This window comes from Macrotis lagotis, chromosome 3 (genome assembly GCF_037893015.1).
Source record: "Macrotis lagotis isolate mMagLag1 chromosome 3, bilby.v1.9.chrom.fasta, whole genome shotgun sequence".
NCBI lineage: Eukaryota > Metazoa > Chordata > Mammalia > Peramelemorphia > Peramelidae > Macrotis > Macrotis lagotis.
In genome coordinates, this window is record NC_133660.1 from 211,669,060 (window position 1) to 211,694,469 (window position 25,410).

Below are 25,410 nucleotides of genomic sequence, written 5' to 3' on the forward strand. Positions count from 1 at the left end.
AAATATAAAAAGTAACAAATGTCAATATATTTAACATGAAAATGTTAACTCCTATCTTACTATATGAAACACACAAAATATTCCCTATCACATCAATCAATCATTCCCAAATTGTACTATTATACTTTTCAGTAATAATACCAATGATGATAAGCTAACAATGAGACCCTGTTAAATATTATCTCACAACAACCGTGGAAGACAGAGCCATTATTGTATCCATTTTACAGATGACAGAAACTGAAGCAAACAGTAGTTAAGTTACTTGCCCTGGATCACACAAGTAGTATGTGTCTGATTTGAACTCAGGTCTTTCTGACACCAATAGGTCAAGTGTTTGGTCCCTTGATGACTATGCATTGGGATTAAATTCATCATTTTTTTTGTCCTCTAAGGACCAAATGCTTGTTATCAAACTCTGCTTATTCTTTGCATTTGGGGAACTTTTTAATACCAAACTTACAGAAACACTACAACAATACAAGGCTTTATGTGTATATATATTGGGCATCTGTAGGCAAATGAAAGAATACATAAAAGCATTCTTCAAGCACTAATGTATTAGACACATGGTTAAGGTTTTGGTTTGGCCTAATTTTTTCTGGACTTGTGATGTCTTTGCTGACAGAAATGCTGTGTCAAATTCTTTCACTAATGTACAGCAGTGGCTCAGTCTTAAATGGTGGCCCAGGGTTTCAGGAGGTTAAGGTTATGGTGGCCAGCAGTCACAAAGTACTTGCAAAAGGCAGTTGTTCTGACTCCAAAGCCAGTCCTCTTTCTGATCTACCTTTGATAAAACAGATGTAAGGTACAAAGTCGGTGCAAAGAGATAGCATCAGCTTCAGGGTGGATGCATACATAAAGGAAGACTACCAAGACAGTCTCTTGAGAAGTACACTTAGGTATCAATAGGTATATCTCTGCTGGGATGTCCCTACTGTCTCTGGGTCTTTCTTTTTGACCTCAGGTACCATATTAGATTCTCCCAAATACTGATTATAACAGCAATTCTAATTTTCAAATTCAATGGGGGGAAGCTACATAAGAACATGGTCTTTAAGAATACCTTTAAAATGAGCTATAGTTAAAAGCTTACCAGAAGTCTTTGCCACAGTCAATGCAAGAAAGGTATTGACAGTTTTTGCAAATGTTCACATGTTTTTCCACCTGCCCTTTCTTTACTGATTCTCCACATGCATTGCATGTAAAAAATACCATTTTAGTAAATGCTTTTTTGCTCTGCCCAAAATAGATGAAAATTCTTGACCTAAAAGAAAACATGAAATTGATTTTAGATATATATTAAAAAATACAAACTATATTAAGAAATAACAGCTATAAATTTAAGTTTATTCATAATTAAATGAGTTAAACAGCTAATTTTCCTAAACATATTTTACAAATAAAAAGTACAAACAAAAATCAAAATACAAATAAAAATTTCTATGGCACTCAAGTCCAGTTTTTAAAAATAAGCTTTTCCCTCTAGAATGAACAAACCACAAGCAAAAAATAGCAAGATTACAATTTACACCACCTAGTATCATTTTATACCTAGTGACTAAAATTTATGTGTATGAAAGTCACAGAAAGAGGATTCTAAATTTTCAATGCAAATAACTATAGCTCACCAAATGAAATATAAATAAGGTATGTACAGATATGTGGATACACAGCATGCAGAAGGCTGAGGACTGCTGATAGAAACCCCCCCCCTCAAAAAAAATCACAAGGAAAATAATGTAAATGTATTGGTAATGACAACTGTTTGTCAAAATATATCATTCGTTATAGTATTCTGTTTCAATATTGCATCTTGCTTTTTCAGCCTCTTATAAATTAATAAACCAGAAACCTTTTAGTGTTTTTGTCCTTGAATGTCAAATGAGTCAGAAAAGATCACAGAAAAAAGTTCGATCACCAGCCCCATACTGAAGAACAGAGGAATAAATAACTAATCTGGTAAAATGTCTTTCATCATTCACTTCCTCCAAGGTCCCTGGAACTGAGCAAAAACTTGGTCTTCACTCCATCTCATACATATTTCATAATCAACATACCAACCTCCTCTACTTGCAGGTGTCTAGTTGATGAATGAGACTTCAGCCTGGTGATTAAAACAGTTCAACAATACTTCCAATCTTCCCTTTATTATAGGCACACACATTAAAATGCAACGTTTTGTTCACAGTGCTTGATAGAATACAACACAAAATATAGGGCTCAGGCACTGGTCTCACTGTCAAGGTAAGCTGCTTAAGAGCATAAATCTGTCTGTAGTTGGAGCCTAACAAAAGCTTTGGATGAGAGGATAGAACACCCAGAAATCTATCCCAAGGGATACTTCTGAAGATACTTTGTAGTTAATAGCAGTTGTTGTTTGTCCTTCATTCTTGAAGAAGACTGTGACATCAGGGAGGTGATGACATGAACTGGATTTAAGTGAGGGGGTATTGTGCAAAGCCTTCTAGATCCAGTGGATATGACAAGGATGACTGGAGATGGCCCTGGATGCAGTGGCAGTCCTTGGCCTTTTAACACTGAGGTCTTTCCCCAGAGCCCAACTGGTTACTGTTTGGTCCCCAACTGGCTCAGAGTGAATGTATATAATAGCAGTTTCTGCTTTGGCCAGAGCTATCTTCCTTTCCCAGATGGGGTTTTTTTTTTTTAATATGCCAAAGAGGATATATTCTTTGCTACACTTCTTTCTTACCTGCCTTAATCACTGAGAAACTGAGGGTCTTGCCCTCCCAGTTTAAAAAGAAAATTTTTTTGACAAAGCCAATTCCTGACCTCTTTGCCTCAACTCTCTTGCTTAGCTTTAATCATTAAATCGGTATTTTGCTGTGACAATAGCAGCAATTCTACCTTTTAACAGGAGACAGTCATTAACTGAAAACAGTAATAACTAAAGTTGCTTCATCAGATTCTTGATCTGTTTTGATAAATCTATTTTACATCTAATTTCAAATAATGCCAAATGGATATTATCATCCATGGTCAGAAATATAGAAACAATAAACACATTAGGTTCAGTAGTCAGCTTGCTGATCATTTATTCAATATTCCTATAATTGCTATTTTTATTCAAGAATTGGAAAACATCCTAGTAAACAAAAGTAAAGGATTATCCAACACTTTTGTATTAAGAAACTACTTTGCTTCTTACCTGAAATCTTGGGATCCTGTAATAGGGAAGTCCTCCAGTCAGCAGAAGGGAAAACAAGGGACTGGAAGCTAGGTGGCTATCCACAATCAACTGACCAGGGACTGCTGACAGAGAAGATAAACAAGTGACTTATAAACTTAAAATATAAAATAGTTATCCTGGCAATGATCTAGTCCAACACACCTTCACTAAGCAACTCACCAAGCTCAGGATGACCACAGATGACCAGGATAACTTTGTCCTGCCTCCCCCAATTATTATTATACATTTCTCTCTCCTCCCTGGCAGGAGTGAAGTAATAGAAAAAAAAAATAAAAGGGGAACTAGAGAAGGTGAGAAAAAGACACAGTGATTTCAGAAGCAGTACCAGTATTCTGTCCCAGCAGTTTGCTTCCTCATTCCAAAATTTCCTCCCTAGAAGCTTTCACACTTTTTACCCTAGAACCTCAGCCCCAGGCCTTGCAAATGATTTTTGAAAGGGAGAGTGCTTTCTTCTCCTAACCAACCAGTTGGGAAAAAGAGGGAGTGACTTTCCAATGCTATGGCATTCCTGGCATCCCAATGTAATTTTTCCATACTATTGCTTTTTACATACTGTTTGGGTTCAACAATACTATATTTCAGTTCTATCATAAGTTATATAGATTTTGGTGTCCTGCCTTGGGATTCTCAACACTGTGTGTGACATTCTTTTTTTTTTAAGTTTTTTGCAAGGCAAATGGGGTTCAGTGACTTGCCCAAGGCCACAAAGCTAGATAATTATTAAGTGTCTGAGTCCTCCTAGTGACATTCTTTTTATATTTTTTCTTGAAGTTTTTTGAACAATGATCCATTCCTAAATTAGGGGACATTGTTTTATTTTTTTAGTTTTTTTGCAAGGCAAATGGGGTTCAGTGACTTGCCCAAGGCCACAAAGCTAGATAATTATTAAGTGTCTGAGTCCTCCTAGTGACATTCTTTTTATATTTTTTCTCGAAGTTTTTTGAACAATGATCCATTACTAAATTAGGGGACATTGTTTTATTTTTTTAGTTTTTTTGCAAGGCAAATGGGGTTCAGTGACTTGCCCAAGGCCACAAAGCTAGATAATCATTAAGTGTCTGAGGCTACATTTTAACTCGGGTCCTCTTAGGGACATTCTTTTTATATTTTTTTCTTCAAGTTTTTTGCACAAAGATCCATTCCTAAATTAGGGGCCATTGCTTTATTTATTTTTTTAGGCTTTTTGCAAGGCAACGGGGTTAAGCGGCTCGCCCAAGGCCACACAGCTAGGTCATCATGAAGTGTCTGGGGGCCGCGGCGAGGATGCGGTGGAGCTCCGGTAACTCTCCTACACCTTTTTCTGCCCTTTTCTACCACCGGGCCGCCACTCACGGATTAATCGGATAATACTTGTAATCGGCTCCCTGCTTCAGCCCCGGGTGCCTCCCCAGGGCCGGACTGTACATAAGAACGCGCGCGGCACGGAGGAAACCCGGCCCGAAGCTGCAAGTGGAAATGGGCGGCACGCCGTCGTGGGCACTGCCAGCGGGGCGTGGGGGGGCCCGTCCCAAGTGCCCCTGCAGCCCTGGCCTGAGGCGCGGGGGCCGCTCCGCCGGCGCTGCGGCCTCTCGGGGCCTGCACCTCCCCGCTTCGGGCCTGCGGCCGGCCCTTCCCGCCGCCCCGGGCCGCCCCGCCGGACCCTCACTCACCTGGGCCGCACGCCGGAGAACCGTTTCAACCGCCCGCGCCCGGCACGTGGGCTGCTGCGGGGCAGCGCGTCCCACAAGTCCGCCTCCCGCCTCCGCTCCGCGCCGACCCTCTGGGACGCCCCGACCCGGAGGCGGCGACGCGCGCGCCCGCGCCGGCGCCGCCCTCCCTCGGCCCCCGCCTCCGCCCCGCCCCTCCGGGGAGCGGAAGTGACGCACCGGAAGCGCGCGCGGACGGGGTGCTGTCAAACGGCCGGGCCGAGCGGCCGCCGGCGCAGCCCGAGCGCGAGGAGGGTAAGGAAGCCGCCCCGGGCGCCGGCGGCGGGCGGACCCGGGAAGCAGCGGCCGCGCTGTCCGGCCCCCCCCGGCTTCCGTAGGCGTCCCGGCTAGCCCGGCCTGTGCCCTCGGCGGGGGGTCCCGGGGAGCGGGGCGGCGGGGGCCGAGGCCGCCTTCTGCGGGGGAAGCCGGCCCCGAGAGGCCGCACATCCGAGCCCAGAGCCTTCAAGCTGGCTCGCCTCCACCAGCCGGCTGGGCCCGGAGCCCGGCGCCGCGGCAGCTTTGCGGGCTGCTGCACGCGTGGCCCGGCGCCGCGCCGCCCGGCCGGGAGCCGGCCTCCGCAGCCCGGGCCCGCGGGGCCTGCGCGCGGGAGCCCGCGCAGAGAGGCCTGAGCCCGAGGAGCGACTTTAGCTTATGTGTGAGAGAGCTTCCTAGGTACAAAGCGACTCGGTACTCCGCCAGTAAGTTGTTCACTGTCAATAAATGCTGTACGAGTGCGAAGTATGAAATGCTTTGTAATTTTGTATAATGGTGGCAGCAGGGTCCGATCAAAAGGATGTCTTTTATCCTCGCCTTATCTGGTTGCTGAGTTGGTGCAAAGAGAAGAGTTTTGACTTACTGTAAGTTGATAGTTTATATAGACATGATTTTTTTTTTTAGGTTTTTACAAGTGACTTGCTCAAAGGACCCATAGCTAAATAATTATTAAGAGTCTGAGGCCGCACTTGAACTCAGGTCCTCCAGACTCCAGGGTTGGTACTCCATCCACTAAGTTACCAAGCTGCCTCGATTCCTTCCCTTCCCTTCCCTTCCCTTCCCTTCCCTTCCCTTCCCTTCCCTTCCCTCCCCTCCCCTCCCCTCCCCTCCCCTCCCCTCCCCTCCTCTCCCCTCCCCCCTTCCCCCTTCCCCCTTCCCCTCCCCCTCCCCCTCCCCTTCCCCCTTCCCCTCCCCTTCCCTTTCCCTTTCCCTTTCCCTTTCCCTTTCCTTCTTTCCTTTCCAAGGTTTTTGCAAGGCAGTGGGGCTAAGTGGTCGAATTTGAACTCAGGTCCTCCTGACTCCAGGGCCGGTGCTCTATCCACAGTGCCACCTAGCTGCCCCTCGATTTCTTTTCTTGAAGGGTTCCCCCCCACACACCTTGAAAATTATTGGATGATTTTCTGGGATCAGAGACAAAAAAAGATTTCCTTATTGAATTCACAAGAGAACATCAACAGTATTTAGCGAATTCCTTATTTGATATAAAGAATCTTACAGTACCAAGTTCACATTTGGGAAAGGATAACACAATTACATTTTCTTCATAGAGGTAGATAGGTAGAATAGGAGATAGAGCATTGTGCCTTAAATCAGGAAGGCCTGAGTTCAAATCCAGCTTCAGATACTTACTAGCTATGTGACCCTAGGAAAATCATTCAATCTCTTCAGTTTTTCTGAACTGTACAGTGGAGCCAAGATAGCGACAGAAGAAGATCCTCCCTCAGGTGTTCTCTCTCTGATATTTCCAAACTTATAAAAAATAAGGACTCTAAATTTTCAAGAGACAGAACAGAGAGGTCCAGTGAGGCAGTTCTCTAGTTTTCTAAACTGTAAAAACAAGGATAATAATAGCACTCAACTCCCAAGTTTGTTGTGATAATATTTGTAAAACCTTGAGCACATGATAAGTGCTAAATAAAAATTGGGTTTTTTCTTGAACTTGAAAAGTGAAATGTTAAAATATTTGCCAAAGGTAGGTGACATTTTTTGCTCCAGAGAGGATTTATTTTCCTTGTATAGTCAAAGTGACTTTGAATTCTTGTTTGGGAGGGAGAAGTTCAGATTTCAAAGAAATAAACTGAAGTAAGCAATCCAAAATCAAGTAGTTGTTATAAATGCTAGTTTCTCCAGGTTATGAATAATATTCATAGTTTAAATAAGATGTAACCTGTGATAGTACCAAAATTTTTTCTATGTAGAGTTTTTAACTGAAAAATTATGACTATACAAATGATTATAGAAGGTAAAAAAAATGACATTTTCCTGAAATAGAATAGTGAAAACAGCAGTAAATAATAGAATGTGCATACAATAAGCATAAGGGTAATTCATATTCATTTTACAAATTAGGAAGAGAAGAAGGGAATAGGTTTTTCTTTAGCATTGTGCTGCAAATATTCTCTCATTTGATCCTCACTACAATCCTGAGAGTTGGGTGCTGACATTATCCTCATTTTGCAGGTGAGGAAACTGAAGCAAACAGTTTAAATGACTTGCTCAGGGTCACATAACTACTAAGTGGCTAAGGCTAGATTTGAATTTAGGTAGTCTAGACTCCTGATGCTCTATCCACTGTACCATCAACACAGATAATACAGGAAGGGGAAGTACTATGCAGGTAATTTTGTTCAGAGTTGAATTGTACTAATCACAAGAATTTTGGGTAATTTGCAGATTGACTCCATATTTAGACAATTATTCATGTCTACAATATACATAATTCTTTGATAGTATTTTAGAGACTGTCTGATTTTGGAGTTGAATGAAGGGAGGATACATCTATCTAATGATTACTACTAAGAGGTCAAATCAAGGTGCTTAATAGACAGAAGTACAGTGTTACTACAAGTGCATTATCAGCTGCACTGTTAGTTCTAATTCCCAGAATGAAATGTTTAGTGACATAGAGGTCCTGGAAACAACCAACAAGCTGGAAAATTCCTTGCATGCTTTGGGCTCAACAGCTCTGACTGGTTACACAGAGGATGACTGATATTTTATATTTTAAGCAGTATGAGTCAACCAAAAAAAATCTAAAATATAATAGGAAATCATTTATAGCATCAGTGGAGCTCAAGCGCTACAGTGTGACTAATTTGACAAAGTGTTAAGACTTGACCCTTGTAACAATTGAATCAGGCACCTTATCTTCAAAGAAAGAAACAATTCTAGAGCTAGAATAAGGGACAAGACAACAAATACCATGTCACAAGAGTCAAGGGCTAATCCCATAGGCCATCATGACCTATGTGCTATTATTACTACTGATAGCATAGAAATACAAAACACCTTCAAATAATTCACAGTGGAAAGAATCACTTTTTTTTTGCAAGGCAAATGGGGTTAAGTGGCTTGCCCAAGGCCACACAGCTAGGTAATTATTAAGTGTCCAAGACCGGATTTGAACCCAGGTACTCCTGACTCCAGGGCCAATGCTTTCTCCACTATGCCACCTAGCCACCCCTGATTTTAACATAAATCACATGGAAAGTAATTAAAACGGCATCTGAGTAACTGAAAGATAATAGTGTAAGGTATGCACTGTACGTATAAGCGCTACATGAAGGCATGATTTAACCAATAAACTTTTGTGCGCTTGTTTTGAATAATCTCTAGCCCTATTGAGATTCCTTGAGGTAACAAGAATCATCAGTAATTTCTTTAATGCCTGTGAATAGCACTCTACCAGCCACCAAAAGATACTACATAGACTAGATAAATACTATCCTTAGGTGGCAAACCTATCCAGAAAAGTAAGTACATGTATATATCTATAAAGATCTCTCTAACGGTTAGTCTAAGATTTACAAAGCCTTTTTCATGGTCTCACTTAATCCTTCCCATAACCCTGTGAAGTAGGCATCATAAATGTTGTGCTAATTATATCAATAAGAAAACTGAAGCTTAGGTTTAACTTCTACATTATTATCTAGCTTTTAAATGTCAAGAGAGAAATTTGAATTAAATTTTTTCCTTATTCTTTCTATTATACATTGGTTCCTTTACTAATTTAGCCCAATTTAGAATTAAATATTTTTAATCTCTGCAGATTTAGTTTTATTCAGGTTCCTATTTTTTGGTTTTAGGCTATATTTTCTGAAACACTTTTCCTACCCATCATGTAAAAGATAGTTCTCCTATGATTTTCTGTCCAAATCAATAGATTTTTATTAATATTTGTTAACTAAGTATTAGGGAATATATAAAATTTTGATAAGATAGGATTCTTAACCTCTTGGAACTTGTGTTGTAGTAGGGAGATAAAAAACAGATAGCTAATAATAATAGTAATAATATTAGAGAGGTGAAGAACAGGCACTCTCTTTGGTCATTACTAATAGGGAATCCCAAAAAGCTTGATGAAGTTGACATTTAAAATAGGCTTTAACTAGGTTTTACCCACAAATTCTTATTCTGATTATAGTATAGGTATACTGGGTTCCTGAAAAGTATGCCGGCCCAAAATAAGTTCTGTCAGGTTCTGCTTATCTGTAAAGGTTTTTTGTCCTGACCATAGACTCGTTCTGAGAACTAATTTATCTAAGAATACAGAGTATCATCTGTATGATGGTTACCAGCTGATGAATTTGAAAACCTGTTTAAATGGTACTCATCCCTCTGTGTCCCTTTCTTATGTAGTGATGATGACCAGAAAGGGACAGAGAGTCCTATGAATCACATGGTTTTCAGACCATCTATAAACATTAACTGTTTTCAGTCTAAAGGTGAACTCTGTCCAGAGAATATTGAATTGAACTACTTTTTTTTAGATTTTTTTCAAGGCAATGGGGTTAAGTGGCTTGCCCAATGCCACACAGCTAGGTAATTATTAAGTGTCTGAGGTCGGATTCGAACCCAGGTACTCCTGACTCCAGGGCCGGTGCTCTATTCACTGCACCACCTAGCCACCGGAATTGATCTACTTTCAAAACAACTGAACCATGTCAATATTGACATTCTTGTCATTGGATCAGAAGACAAAAAGTTTAGCCCCAGTGTAAGGATGTGTCTAACAGAGGCAATGAGAGAGACTGAAAGAGCTTGGTTTCATCATGTTCTCAAAAGGAATAATTTCATGGGATATTAAGATATTACATTTTGGATGAGCAAAAGAACCACCATGAAAATTGTAGTTTATGCGCCCATATTGTTGCAGAAGATGAAAAGATACAGAAATTCTATAAAGAACTTGATAAGTTTAAAAAATAATCAACTTAGGGGGCAGCTAGGTGACGCAGTGGATAGAGCACCGGCCCTGGAGTCAGGAGTACCTGGGTTCGAATCCGACCTCAGACACTTAATAATTACTTAGCTGTGTGTGTGGCCTTGAACAAGCCACTTAATCCCATTTGCCTTGCAAAAAAAAAAAACTTAAAAATAATTAACTTAAACTTTTAATACCTGCTTATTTCCATGTGTAATTGAGCACAACAGAAAGTGATCAAAAATAATTTGGAAAACATGCTTCAGGTTTTTTTTTTTTTAATTTTTCATTTATTTAAGGCAGTGGGGTGAAGTGACTTGCCCAGGATCACACAGCTAGGCAATTATTAAGTGTCTGAGGCTGGATTTGAACTCAGTCCCTCCTGACTCCAGGGCTGATGCTCTAATTATTTTGCTACCTAGCTGCCCCTATGCTTCAGGTTGTTTAAAAAAAAATTTTGATGTCTTCTGTTTTTAATATTAACTCCATTTCAGAATATATCTACCTTCCTACAGCCCAGAGAGCCATTCCTTGTACAGAAGAATTACAAAAGAGAAAAAGAATTTAATCAAAACCAGTTGACACATTAACTGAGTTTGGTTGCTTAGTTCCACAAATGAGGGAGAGAGAAGATGTGCATTTTCTCAACTATTCTCTTCGAGGGTATGATTGAGGTTTATAAAATTAACAAAACAGTCTTGTAAAGTTTTCTGAAACTGTGTACCTCTAAATTGTGAATCCTTGAAAAGTTAGAAGGCACTGGGCAGGATGAGATCAAACATTACCATCAAAAGGGAGAAATTTAGCATATCTTTGGAAATTTTTGGTTCCTGATGGAATCAGTTTCCCATGTTACCAGATTAGTTAGAACAAAGGTTCAAATCAACATAAAATTTGGAAGAAAGAATAAAGATGAGAAAACACTTTAAAAATTATGATACTTTTAAAATTATAATAATATAATATAATAATTATAATATAATCTGACCTATATAAATGAGTTTTTCATACCAAAAAGTGGAAATTGTGTGGGAGGTGGCAAAGATATTGACTTATGTTATCATGGTTTCTTAAAAAAGCTTAACTACTATAAAACAGTGGCTAAAGGGTCTCAGAAATTATCTTAGCCTGTGCTTAGTTTTCTTTTTTTTTCCTTTTATTTATTTGTTTTTCCAACTACATGCAATGGTAGTTTTCACCAATTTTTTTTGCCAGGTTTTAAATTTTACATTTTTCTCCCTTCTTCCCTCCTCCCTGACAGAAAGTAATCCAAAATAGATTGTACATGTGCAGTCATGCTAAACATAGATCCATATTAAACATGTTGTAAAAGAAGAATCAAATCCAGACAGAAGAAAAAAAAATTAGAGAGATAAAAAATAACATAATATATGACAACTTTTAAAAATTGAAGATAGTAAGCTTTGGTCTACATTTAAACTCCACAGTTCCCTCTCTGACTATGGATGGCATTTTCCATCAAAAGTCTTTTAGAATTGTCTGATTATTTTAATGCTGAAATGAACAAGTCCATTATAGTTGATCATCACTCAGTGTTGTTGTTATTGTGTATCATGTTCTCCTGATTCTGCTCATTTCACGCAGCATCAGTTCATGTTAAGTCTTTCCAGCCTCACAAAGAACAATACAACTTTAGAATATAAACTCTTGTAAGACTACAGAGGAGGTAGGAGAAAATGAATAATTTCAAATCTATGCTGCTTTACTTGGTTGGAAAACTCATTTTCCAGCTTCTTTTTTATCAGTTGTCTTCTCCTATTAGAATATGAGTTCTTTGAAAGCAAGGAGTGTCCTCCTTCCTTGTATTTTTATCCTCCAGCACAATGCTTGATGCTGAGTAATTACTTAAAGGCTTCATCATTTATTTATTCATTCATTCAAAAACTGGTTTAAAAGTTTGTTATCAGGTCCAGCTAAGCCACACCATGCCAAAAACATGTAAATGAAGATGACAAGAAGTAGATATAAAATAGAACCAATTTTCAGAGTTTTTCTAAAGCTTTACTTTCATCATAAATGGTAGTAAAATCACCACATTTAGACTCAAATAACTCACTTCCTGATATGCTAAACAAGGAAGACCTGCATTTCTATTGTCCATAGATCATTCTCATTTGAATATTATTTTAGTTCAAAAAATGTTTACCAACCTTGCTGTGAGCAAAGATCTGAACTGGGGATACAAAGACAAAAATGAAACTATTCCTGTTCTCATGGGACAGTCTACCTGGAGGATGAAGTTATTTGTACAATCTTATTTATGTAAATAAGAAGTAGAAAAAGCACTTAAGAAAATGTCAGAAATAGAGCAGACCAAGAACATATCAAAACCCATTCTGGAGAAGGCACAATCCTGAAAGTTCAACTCCAATGCTACTTTCCAAAAAGATTCCTTTCTTGGACTCTTCTTCAAGTTGTTAGAACATTGTTTTGTTTGCATTCATTTATATATCAGTAAATATGGGGGGGGGAGATCCATATAGATACATACAGGTATTTATTTATCTGGCTAAGTAAACTCCACTATTCCCAGTAGAAAGAAAATTCCAGAGATTTTTACCTTTCTTTTTGTTACCAGTACCTAGCATAGTACGTGGAATAAATACCAAATTGAATTGAATCCTTTTATAAGATATAGACTCTTCCATTAATTTTTTAGATGAATAAATTTTAGTGAACATCAGCTGCTTGAAATAAAAAGGCATTACTTTGGGTTTTTTTTAAAGTATGGTACACCACAATGGAATTCAATGAATTTAAAAAAAATTTTTTTTTAAATTACTAAATAAAAAAAATGGATAGAGCTCCTGTCTAGGAGTCAATAGTATCTGAATTCAAAGGCAGCTTCAGACAGTTGACACTTGTTAGCTGTGTGACTCTGAGCAATTCATTTAACTCCTATTGCCTCAAAATTATTGGTACTCAAAAAAGTTATCTATAGTTATTAATATAATATAGTGTATTGTTGGAAGAACAGTGAATTTATATAACCATTTGAAATTATACAGATAAAGTGAGTAAAATGACCTTACCCTTTGACCCAAGAGATTCTATTGCAAATCATATTCCCCAAGGATGTCATTGAAGAATGATAACAAAAGTCCTATGCACACCAAATGATTAATAATAGCACTTTTTACTATAATCAAGAAAATCATTTGGTGGATGCCTGAGCACATCATGGTAAATGAACCTAATGAAATATTATTGTAGTATAAGAATCTGTGAATGTGACAAGTAAAAAGAAATAGGCAGACTTACAAGAACTGATGTAAAATGAAGTAAACAGGAAACAATATACACAATAACTAAAACATAATTGAAAGACTAATCCCTTAAATAATTGACAATGGATGTTAGAAAATTTCAAAGGACAGACTTGGCCCCCCAAAAAAAGATATAATAGGACAATTTCCCCCATTCCTTTTCAGAGATAAGGGATCTTCAGCCATAGGATATCATATATGTTGTCAGTTTTTCAATATATTGATTGATTTTATTAATTTTTTTAAAAAAATTCTTATAGCAATTGCTTTCTAGGAGATAGAGGGGATATCAGTAACTACATCTCTATTTGTCAACTTTCTTATCTCCCAAATCTTTAAATCTTTGAAAATAATCTACATTCAATGATAATTTTAATGAAACTGAGATGCAAATAAGCTTTCATAAAGAATTTTCCACAGCAGACTACATTTTCATAGTCACAAAATTGTCTGAAATATACAAAGCATGATTTATTTTTGTTTACCTAAAATAAGTGATTCAGTGAAGGAAAACAAGGCCTTCTAGTCTTTCTTGCAATATAATGTCATGCTTATGTTAAGATCATAGAAAGTAATTGTAGCCAGAGATAACTGTTCATCAACCCACTGGTTGTTGTCAAAGCTGTGAAATAGGTAGATATATACTTTTTAAAGGTGTTTGGCTCTGGTTGCATCAAACCAAAGAAGTTTACAGTGCTTCCTCAGTGAGTTCTGCAATTATTTCAACAGATCAATTTAGCAATCCAAAGATAAAAAACTAATTGGATAAAAAAAATGTAACTCTCAGTTATAGATTACCCAGATGACAATGGAAAGAAATACATGGTGTAGGGGTCTTGGAGAGAGAGAGAGAGAGAGAGAGAGAAATAACAGAACAACTTAAGTGCTATATATATATATTAAAATACCAAAAACCAAAAGAAGGTCTTAAAAAACATATTGGGAGATCCTCCAAGGTTGTTCTTAGGGAGAAAATATACAATCACACAGGAGGAAGTCTGATTGAGTTTGTGATCTGTACTGGTAAAGACAAGTCTCACACTGATGAGATCCATTGAAGTATTTAAGGGAAAAGCATGAAGAGAACATTGGAGGTTTGCAGGTCAATAGGAAAAAAAAAAGCATAAAGCTGAGAAAGCCCAGGACCTGCTTGGGAGTCAGTCATGAAGAGTATGTGAAGAGTAGTCTAAAGTTATGCTGGAAAGGTTGAATGGTGCCATTTGAATGCCTGGAAAGAAATGTGAAAGCTTCTTGGTAAGCAGTATCTTGAGCAGAGAAACAAAAGGACCATATTGATAAGAAAGACTGCTCTAGCAGTAATGTGAGGGATTGAAGATGGCAAAAAGTATTAGATTACAATTCAAGAAGTTATTGCAAAGATGTTGCCAAAAATCACCTTAGTGGTATTTTACCCAGCCTTGCTGGAGTGCCAAGAGTCCCTTACTGATATAGGAGGAAAATCATGTCCATAAGGCCAAGGACTTCCACAGCATCTAGACATCACCTATAGTTCCTTTTTTCCTATCAGATCAGGCCAAGGGGTGAAACCAGTTCTGGAAAAGGATGTCTTTGCACAACATTCCCCTCACTGTAATATAACATACAAGTCATGCCATCATGTATATGATAACTTAATAACTTAACTACTAGTTAGGATGTAACAGGGAAGTCATTCTGAGGTATTCAAAAATCTGTTTTGCTTTAGTATTAATATGGTAATGTGTAGGATTAGAGAGGAATCAAGGGGAGAAGTACTACAAATATGAAGACCAGTTAGATGGTTAGTATAGTAAACCCAGCAAGAAGTAGTGAGAACATGAACTAATTTAAGTGAAGTCAGTAGAGGAATGGAAAAGAGAAAGTAGATTCATGGATATTTCTGAGATACCAACATGGATTAGTGACTGGTTATATCTAGGATTTGATAATCTGGTTTTGCTGGTATTGGTAATTTTAGTCTCCACTGATTGATCTTCCCCTATCTTTATTAGTTATCTCTCTCTCTCATATATATTTACACACACACACACACACACACACACACACTCCTTTCCAATCAAACTGATTTGGTCCTCAAAAATGGCAGTAGAGTGGAAAGAACATCAGAATTGAGTCAGAAGACATGCATCTGAATCTGAAATTCAACACTTAACTAGCCATGTAAGTTCTGGGAAGTCATTTACAGTGTTATTCTTTCTACTTCTGCCTTTCTTTTGATATCTTTAGTTTCAGGGGGTGGGGTGCTGAGAGGCAGGGACTAGGATAGGCAGTGGCTTACCTTGCTGCAGACTGCCAGCTTGATCCCAAGATCTGACTGAGTTTTTAGCATTTCCCAAGAATACTTTAATCAAGATCAAAAGTAGGAGGTTTGAAGGTGATCAGATAATGTAATTCTGACCATAATTGATGCCGACTCCCAAAGCACCAGACTATCACCCAAAGTCCTATTTCCTATCAAATCAGGCCATGGGGTGAAGTGGTTTTGGTAAAGCCACGTGAGAAAGATATCTTTGCACAACATTCCTTTCACTTTAATAAACATAATTGTGCAAGTCATAATATCATGTGTATGTTGACATGGTCCTCTTTGATTATGAAGAACAAGCATCATCATCATCATCATCATCATCATCATCATAAAGAGTAAAAATACAGGGAAAACTCCACTTCAGTGCAATATTTTAAAAAATCTTTTAGTGAGTACCCCAACCTTTAGGCCACTTGATAGTTACATACTTCTTTGTGTGATATATTTCTGTTGTTTTTTTATTACTATTATTTAAATGTTCACTTGCAATTTAACTAATTAGCTTGCTTCCTGATGAGATTATAAGCTTCTTAAGAGTAGGAACAATGGCATAGGTACTCAATTTTTAAAAATTTAATTTTAATAGCTTTACTTCCTAGGACCCAGGAGCATTTTATGACATTCTAGACCTTTTTAAATCATATATTCAAGTAGACTAAATACAAGAATTGAAATGATGATAATATGTTCTTATTTCAACTTCCTAAGACAGAAACATTTGTTTCTCTGTCATAAAGGGAGGTTGTTTCAATAAAACAGACATCAATTTTTATGCCATTCAAGAGTTTTTTCTTTGAGCATTCAAGTGAATTTTTATTAAATCTGAATTAATCATATTCTTACGCTAATTTTTATTTTAGGTATCTTGAATGATTTAGCATGGACCCTGTTGCTAGTCACAGCTGCCACCTCCTTCAGCAGCTCCATGAGCAGCGTATTCAAGGCCTTCTTTGTGACTGTATGTTGGTGGTGAAAGGAGTCTGCTTTAAAGCACATAAAAATGTTTTAGCTTCTTTCAGTCAGTATTTCAGGTATGTGTTTTGAACTTGTTTCATATATGATAATATACAGAATCAATTTTAAAACCAAATATTTTCATTTAAGAATGATCCCTCACTTTAATATTATCCCTCTTAAAATTCCATTCTATTTTGTTCCATTTTAAAATACAGATCTGTATATGACAGAATGTTGTGAGCTTCCCACCTAAAGTGTTTTTCAGTAGTTAAGATGATGTCATAAAAGTAGTATTCAGTTATTAATAAAAAATAATGGTGAAATGCTTTGTAAAATTTTATATTTTAATGAATAATTCTAGTGATCTAGAAGCAGTTCATACACTTTGAGGATGAAAAGATAAAAGGAATTAAACACCTGACTTTGGTATTTTTGTGCTAAATTGTCACTTCAATAAGAGACCAGAGAAATTTTGTTGTGTCCTTAAAAAAAATTTATTAAAACATTTTAGCCTTTGTTTCTAATATACCCTAAAGAAAACATACTTTTTAGGGCATTCCAGTAGGATTTCTTCTCTTCCTTCCTTCCTTCCTTCCTTCCTTCCTTCCTTCCTTCCTTCCTTCCTTCCTTCCTTCCCTCCTTCCCTCCCTCCCTCGGGGTTAAGTTATTTGCCTAAAGTCACACAGCTAGGTAATTCTTAAGGGTCCTCCTGACTCCAGGACCAGTACTCTATCTACTGTGCCACCTAGCTGCCCCCAGTAGCATTTCTTTTTTTTTTAGGTTTTTTTTTTGCAAGGCAAATGGGGTTAAGTGACTTGCCCAAGGCCACACAGCTAGGTAATTATTAAGTGTCTGAGACCGGATTTGAACCCAGGTACTCCTGACTCCAGGGCCGGTGCTTTAACCACTACGCCAGCTAGCCGCCCCAGTAGCATTTCTTAAATAGAAAGATAAGTGTCTCTGGTTTTTGTACATTGAAATATTTGATGGTGATTTTAAAGCCCATATGATAGCTAAATATGAAAACATATATTCTCATTGATTTATATTGTCATTGAAATACTAAGTAGATGTTGTTTTCTTTAGAAATTATCTTTTGGGGGCGGCTAGGTGGCGTAGTGGATAAAGCACCGGCCCTGGAGTCAGGAGTACCTGGGTTCAAACCCGGTCTCAGACACTTAATAATTACCTAGCTGTGTGGCCTTGGGCCAGCCACTTAACCCCATTTGCCTTGCAAAAACCTAAAAAAAAAGAAATAAATAAAAAAAATTATCTTTGAACCTTTTTTGTATTTATTGATATACCATTTATATTTTCTTTTTCCAAACCTGTGATAGCAGTTGAGGGTAGCTCCCTAAATGAGGCAATTTCTTCTATAAAGGAAGATTAGCAATTCTGTAACCCATATTCTGCCTGGGGCAAGGTCACCTAGTGAAAAAGTATAGGGGCACTACTTAAACTAAAATTTTCCTGATTCCAAGTTGTACCATGCTTTTTTTTTTGGTGATTTACATTATAGTTTGAATTTTCAAAACTGGTTGCAAATTTAAAATGTGGACTTCACAGTGATATCATTTCCATCTATTTTGATAGTTATGTTAATTTGCCCAAACTGTTAAAGGGATTTTTAAAAACTAACAAATTTTTAATCCTAATGCTTGTAGCATGGTAATTATTAACATGGATTTATTTGAATATTATCTGTAAGCAAATATTTCTAGTGTAGATGTATCTTTTACACTGTAAACAGATATACTTTCTTTTATCAGGACTTTATTTCAGAATTCTTCGGGCCAGAAGAATGATGTTTTTCATTTGGATATTAAAAATGTAGGAGGCATAGGGCAGATACTGGACTTCATGTACACTTCTCACCTAGATCTTAACCAAGACAATATACAAACTATGTTGGACATAGCACAATGTTTACAAGTGCAGAATGTACTGAATATGTGTCACGCATTTTTAAAATCTTCTGCAGTCGAACAACCATCCAACTTGTCCTGTAATAGTGCATTCTCCCTGCACAGTGCTCTGGCTACTGATGCTAATGGTGTTATGAGTGAAAGCTACCCTCCTCACTTGCTGCAAGAGTGTTCCCCAGGTACACAAACTCACAAGATTTTGGATGGCCTGCCTTCCCATGGACCACAATCAATTCATCTTCATAATTCCTCAAGTGAAGGACCAAAACAGATATCTGATGCTATAGATGGCAGCTGTACAGAACTTCCATTTAAGCAGTCAAATTATTATTACAAACTTAGAAACTTTTACAGTAAACAATTCTACAAACAAACTTCTTGTTCCAGTCATGAACGAGTAATTGAACAGCCTTTTGCTTTCAGTGCATCTACAGATCTTAGCTCAGTAGAAAACCATGACTGTCCTGTCAGTCCCTCCGAATGTATTTTGGAGTCTTCTGAACACCTCCCTTCTAACTTCCTTGCCCAGTCTTTGAATGAAGCTGGACCAGATCTGGAGACCGACAGCACAGCATTGCAGCCTGCTGAACAGAGGAGACTGAAAAAAGCTATCCATCTCAAGAAATTAAGCTTTCTAAAATCACAGCAGTCTGCAGAAGAGCTGTCTGAAGGTAAAGCAGATCATAGTTTAGCAAAAGGAATAACAGAGTCACGCTTAGTGAGTGAAAACACTGTAGAGAAAACTCATAGTCAAGGCACTGAAGAAAAAGAAAGTGAAGAAATTATTAGCTCAGAGAAGTTTGATTCTGTGGCTGAAATTGAAAGGACTGAGGGCACTGTCATCTTGAAAGACCAGACACAAACTCTTCAACTGCAAAGACAATACACTTGTGAACTATGTGGAAAGCCTTTTAAACATCCAAGCACTCTGGAGCTTCACAAACGGTCTCATACAGGTATAGTGACTTTAGTGCAGAATGGCAAACACTGTTTAGATAGTGTTGCTTGCTCACATTTTTTGTAGAGTTTTTCTGTGGTTTGTTGATGAGGCTACTGTTGCAAAGAATATTGGCATCTCTCAAGGGAGCATTTTGGCTACCTTTATCTTTTTTAAGTTTTAATTTGCAGGTACAATTCCTAAATCTTAGAATTCTACAACTGGTTCCCTACCCTGAACAGAAGAGATGGTATCTTTTTATCTTATTTGATCTCTGTTCTGAGTAATGTTTGAACCTTTGAGTTTTAAAAAGAAATATTTATATTATTAAGTTTTCATATATTCTAAAAGTTCTATATTCAGTTTAATCCTATTCAGTTGAATATTTTATAGTTATAGCTTGAACTCATAATTGAATGATTTGCATTTAATTCATGAAAAAAGTAAGATTTATTGATTTCTTCAAGAACAAATCTGATAAACCATTTGAGATGTCTTGGTAATTCTTGATTAGAGGGACCAGTTTTTAAATTTAAATTTAAAAGTGAGAATTATTATAAACTAATATTCACATATTGAATCTAGACAGCTGATATTATTTCCCTCTTCTATTTTTCAAAATGATCTGATCTTTTAAAACATAAAGTATAATGAAATAGTTTTATAAATTATACCTTGTCTTCCTTTAACTAAAGTTGATTGCTTTAGAATAAACATTTCACAAAGATGTGACAAGCAAATTATGGGCTCCTGAGAATATATTTTAGGATGTTTTCATGACAGTGATCATGGAACTAATTAAATGATTTTGATCAATACAAGAAATATTACATGATATATGATATTTATCTTTCTGTTATCCCCTAGAATTTTCAGGCCTTCATTGAGTTCTTTTGTTGTATACTAGGTTGAAGAAAAGTAAAATTCTCCTTAACCCTGAGTTTTATCCTAAAATCTTTGACTTTTGTACCTTTAAATTATAAAAAAATTTTCAGAGATCCAGTTGTCTGTCTCTTATGTGTGCATGTGTGTGTGCATACACACACAAACACACACATTTGACATTGAAAACCTTATCTTTGTAATTTCAGAGGCAGCAAAAAATTCTATTTGATACTTTGAAGGCACATCTCTTGAATGACAATAGCAATGTAATCAAAATTAATTCAAAGACTCTTGTCAAAAAGGAAATAAATCTTTTGAGATATGTGGTACTCTGTTAAGAACGGTCATTGACCTCAATCATTTGTGAGCCTGGGCCATATGTGACCCCAATTTTCTTACTGTAGTTCTGGTAATAGGATTTTAATTTATCCTTGAACCTATTATCACATTATCCCAGACATGTCTATAGAATTAAATTTAGAATTAAAAATGAATAGAAAATAGCCAAGGATCAGGGATTTTCTTTTATCCACAAAGCCAATCTATACTTTCAGGAAGAGCTACAAATAAAAACATACTATTCTGTCATAAACTTAGGTCAGTAAACTGTAGTTTTAGACTATAATTTTTTCAGAGCAGGAAGAAAAAAATTTAAAGATGAGGGCACATTATAGGAGATGTACCATTTCTTCTCTGGCAATATATTTTGATAAGCTCTAGCTTAAAATAAGGGGAATGAGAAAAATAGAATGTTTTTTAATCCCCCACAACCTAGTCAGATGTCATGATTTAAAGTCAGTACTATGCTACAGCTAATAATGCACCGTATTCTTTAAATAATCTGTTCACCCAGACTAAGGTCAAGGAAAACCATTATTTCCTCCCCTTGCCCCAGTCTTAGGAGGTCCATTTTCCCTACTGTGCCTCCTCTTGCCTTGTGTATGTAAGAAGGCAGAGGTTCAACAGTCCTGGAGATTTTGGGGGCTCATTGTCTCCTTTACTTATTGGACGAGCCATTGTTTTGAGCTTGTTTCCTCATTTGTAAATTAAGGAGAATATTTGTGGGATTTGCCTAAGGTTTTTTTTAGTTTTTTTTTTTTAGTTTTTGCAAAGCATTGGGGTTAAGTGGCTTGCCCAAGGCCACAGGGCTAGGTAATTATTAAGTGTCTGAGGCCAGATTGACCTAAATTTTTAATAAAGATCAAACTGTCTGTAGATCTGTATTTAAAGTGTTTTGTGATCCATCAAGACCTCAAGAAATGCCAGGTGTTTTTTTAGAAACAATGGTAGGGGGGCAGCTAGGTGGTGCAGTAGATAGAGCACCAGCTCTGGAGTCAGGAGGACCTGAGTTCAAATTTGACCTGAGAGAGAGAGAGAGAGAGAGAGAGAGAGAGAGAGACTTGTATGAAGAGGTGAAAAGGCTGGTGGTGGGACCACCTCTACTAGTTTTGTGCCTTACGTGAATGGGGCTTTCATTTGAATGCATGAATTGTTTGGCTATGATAAACAGATATATTTTGAACTAGATACATTTATTTTAGAGGGGAAGCAACCAATTTCAAACAATTTTATTTTATTTTTTCCCATCAGACAGGTGTACGTATTCATGAATATAGTGTTATTTTTATTTTAAAGCTCTTTTTAATAATAGTAATGATCTACTTCTACAAAGATGTCACTGATTATATCATCTACTAACAATTTTACATATTTTGTTTTTGTTTTAGGTGAGAAACCTTTTGAATGTAACATTTGTGGGAAACACTTCTCCCAGGTGGGAAAAATTTTATTTACAGCTAATTACTGGAAACCTGAGTGAATTACTTATTTTTAGTACAAGTAAAACAGTTATCTTTGTTGTATTTATGAGATTTCCAGTTAAAATAATTTTAAAGGGAAAAAAAATTTTTTAAGGGATAAGAGGGAAAATTTTTTTCTCAAGTGAATGAACTTGAATAATACATCTTAAGGTGGACTAAATCCTTCTCAGTCCCCTTTTCCCTTCCTCTCCCCTCTGCAGAGTTCCCATTAAAACTAGTAGTGCACATACCCCCAGAGCAATTTAGGATTGTCTTTGAAAAACAGACATAAAATCCATTGTTGATCCCATGGTTGACGCCTTTTCAGCTTAATGTAGAACTTTGCCATGATGGCACAGTCTTTGAGCACCAGAATATCCCTCCTTCCACTGTCCAAGGAATTTTAGAGCAGGCTAGAGATAGGGTTAGCTTTATGAAGCATCTCTTCAATGGGATCGTTGTGAGAATCAAACAAAATTCTATAAGTAAACAACTTTGTGAACCAATCATTATATAAATGGGAGCTATTGTCATTTAATATCATTCCTCTTTTTTTTGTGACTAAAGGATTGAGTCTGTTGTTTCACTGAAACCTCTCCCCTATCAGCACAGACACCTAATATAGTTCTTTGCATTGTTGACACATTGCATAAATGTAGCTATCTAATTAAATTATTACTTACTTGGTGAATCCACATCATTCTTGTGAGCTGTGGCTTTTAAGAATTAAAATTATTTATATTAAATATATCATGCTTCAGCAGACAAAGGGGTATTGTTCCTGACAAAGTCACCTCCTTACAGCATTGTGTGCTCATGTCATCAGTGCTGCTATCTGCTCAGAACATTTTGGAAACGTCTCTTTAGGCATTGCTTATTAATCCTAAAGCATGTGCTTTTCAGAGGCATATATTTGCTCTTTGAGAATAGAGGTTTATTTAAACATCCAAAAGCTATTTCCAGCCAAGTTTGGTGAGTTAGGGAAATGATTAAAAATCACTCGTGGAGGGTGCAGAGGGTGTGTGTACCTACATATATCTCACTTGCCATTAAGACCCCAGATTCCCTTTTCTACTTTTCTGTTACCCCTAGCAATTCCTGTTTGTTTGATCCCTTTCTGACATCCTTTCTTAGTCCTCTATCTTCCCTGTCTAGGTACTACCAAGATACTTTTTTTCTGCATAACTTAGGATCTTTCCTCTCCTCCCTTTGGTTTTCTTTCCATAGCTGCAGAGCTCATTCTTGTCCTAATCACCTTAGGCAACCATTATGACAACAATATTCTTTCCTATATCATTTCATTACTACCAACTTCCTTGAAGTATTGCCAATTGTGATTGCCTCTCACCTCAAGTAAAAGCTTCTCCTGGCTTCAGTTGATTCCTTTAGAACAAATAAATATTTATTAAATGCCAGCTGTTTATTAAGCTCTTTTGTATGCTTGTGTGGGAATCCAGGAGAATGTCTGGTCCTGGCCCTAAAGAATCTTCCAGACTTATGGAAGAGATAAGATAAGGGAGACTTGACTGTCTCCCTGACCTTGGACATTTGGATCACCTCCTTTTGTCTCAGATATTACCATTCTTGGCTTCTCTTTGACAGGCTCCTTTATGAATTGTTCTTCCTTTTGTTTTCTAACCATGGATTGTGTAATTATAAATTAAAAGTTGAAAGGAACCTTGGAGATTTCATCTAAATTCTTCATACACAAAGAAACCAAGACCCCAAGAACTTGAGTGATTTGCCTAGATCATAATGTGAGAATGAATGACAGAGCCAGGGTCTTCTGCACCTGGGTTTTCTGAATTAAATCCAGCTGGTTTCCTTTGCTGCCTCCAAGGCATTTACCACGTTTCTGTCCTTTATTCATTTTTCCTCTCTTCTGATTTCCTCAGAAACCTAATCTGTCCCATACTTCAACTGGTATTTCTTGGTCTTGCTTTCATTTGCAAAATACTTACTAATCTGACTGATACATGTCCTTGTACCTACAAGGGTCTTTGTTAGGAGCTCTAAGTGTTACAGTGATGATTATACAGTTTTTGCCCTCAAAAAACTCATGATCTGGTTGGAGATAACAGTTTGCAGGTAACTCATACAAAACCATGTATGATAAGTGTCATACAAATGGTTTAAAATGTTATTGTAGGAGTTGAGGGCAGAAGGGTCTGTTTCAGCAAAGATAGTCAAAGAAAGATTTTAACTGAGCCCTGAAAGAGAATAGGATTTCAAAAGGTGGAAAATGAGGAGACAGTATACAAGTAAGCATTCTGAGGTGACTTGGCTGACTTGAACAAAGTTATAGAGACAAGAAACTACAAGGCTAGTTTTGGGGATTAATAAACGTGTTGTGGTTTAGCTAGAACATAGGTGAGTAATTTAGGCATAATATTGGAGAGGTAGGTTGGTGCCAGAGGAATTTGAACTGGCATTGAAAACTCTTTTCTGAGCATTAGGCTGACTTGCTTTGGGAATTTGGGGATCTGTGTACTTGATGTGGAGGGAAGGGAAGACCATTGGGATGCTACTGGAATTACTTCAACAGGAAATAACAAAGGCCTCCACTGCATAGGGGATGATGAGAATAGAAAGGGATGTTACAGATGAAGTCATGGTTGCCTTCCCTAGATCTCATTCTTTGTTTTCATCTGTCAGCTGGATGTTTTCATTTTCTTGTCCTAATATTTCAAATCCAACAAATGTGCCTAAAATCATCCTGGTCATTTTTTTCCTCTCCAGGAACTCTTCTCTGCCTTCATTTTTTTCCTGACTTTCCTCTTCTCTGTTTTCTCAGTATTGAAGCTTAAAACTTGTTTTATTTTTTTCACATTTGATAGAGATGCAGTGAGGTCTAGTCAGAAACTGGATTTACAATTAGAAGACCTAGGTTCACATCCAGACTGCTACTTACTACCTTTGTGATCCTGGGAGAGTCACTTTACTTCTCTGGGCCTCATTTACCTCTTTTAAAATTACCTTTAAGTTGCCTTCCAGCTCTTTGTGATCTTTAAGTCTTGTTGAATTCAGACTGCATTAGCCTGTGGAGAAAATAAAAAAGATTAGTAAGATACAGTCCTTTCCCTCAAGGAAGGAAGAAAAATGTAAGCAGAGAAATATAGTGCCATTCACAATTTATTAATGTAGTGTAGTGAATGAAATGTCCCTGGAGTTAGGACACATCTAACCCACTGTGTGACCACAGGCAAGCCATGGAATGTC

General features: G+C 37.4%; 2 protein-coding genes across 6 annotated transcripts in view; one reads left to right on the forward strand and one right to left on the reverse strand.

Moving 5' to 3' along the window:
* Nucleotides 1-5,038, reverse strand: part of LYAR (Ly1 antibody reactive) — a 24,925-nt gene extending 19,887 nt beyond the window's left edge. The window contains exons 1-3 of one of the 3 annotated variants that reach the window (XM_074229801.1): nt 4,861-5,038; nt 3,170-3,270; nt 1,097-1,267 (exon numbers count right to left, since the gene is read on the reverse strand). In XM_074229801.1, coding sequence (XP_074085902.1) covers nt 1,097-1,218 — 122 coding nt within the window. In that variant the 5' untranslated portion in view covers nt 1,219-1,267; nt 3,170-3,270; nt 4,861-5,038. Of the gene's footprint in view, nt 1-1,096; nt 1,268-3,169; nt 3,274-4,543; nt 4,789-4,860 lie in introns of those variants that run through there. The other 2 variants (XM_074229800.1, XM_074229802.1) reach the window with 2 other exon arrangements.
* A 46-nt stretch (nt 5,039-5,084) lies between these two features.
* Nucleotides 5,085-25,410, forward strand: part of ZBTB49 (zinc finger and BTB domain containing 49) — a 34,747-nt gene continuing 14,421 nt past the window's right edge. Inside the window, exons 1-4 of one of the 3 annotated variants that reach the window (XM_074229799.1) lie at nt 5,085-5,151; nt 16,549-16,719; nt 18,415-19,526; nt 22,120-22,166. In XM_074229799.1, the coding sequence (XP_074085900.1) occupies nt 16,568-16,719; nt 18,415-19,526; nt 22,120-22,166 (1,311 nt within the window). In that variant the 5' untranslated portion in view covers nt 5,085-5,151; nt 16,549-16,567. Of the gene's footprint in view, nt 5,152-5,465; nt 5,754-16,548; nt 16,720-18,414; nt 19,527-22,119; nt 22,167-25,410 lie in introns of those variants that run through there. The other 2 variants (XM_074229797.1, XM_074229798.1) reach the window with 2 other exon arrangements.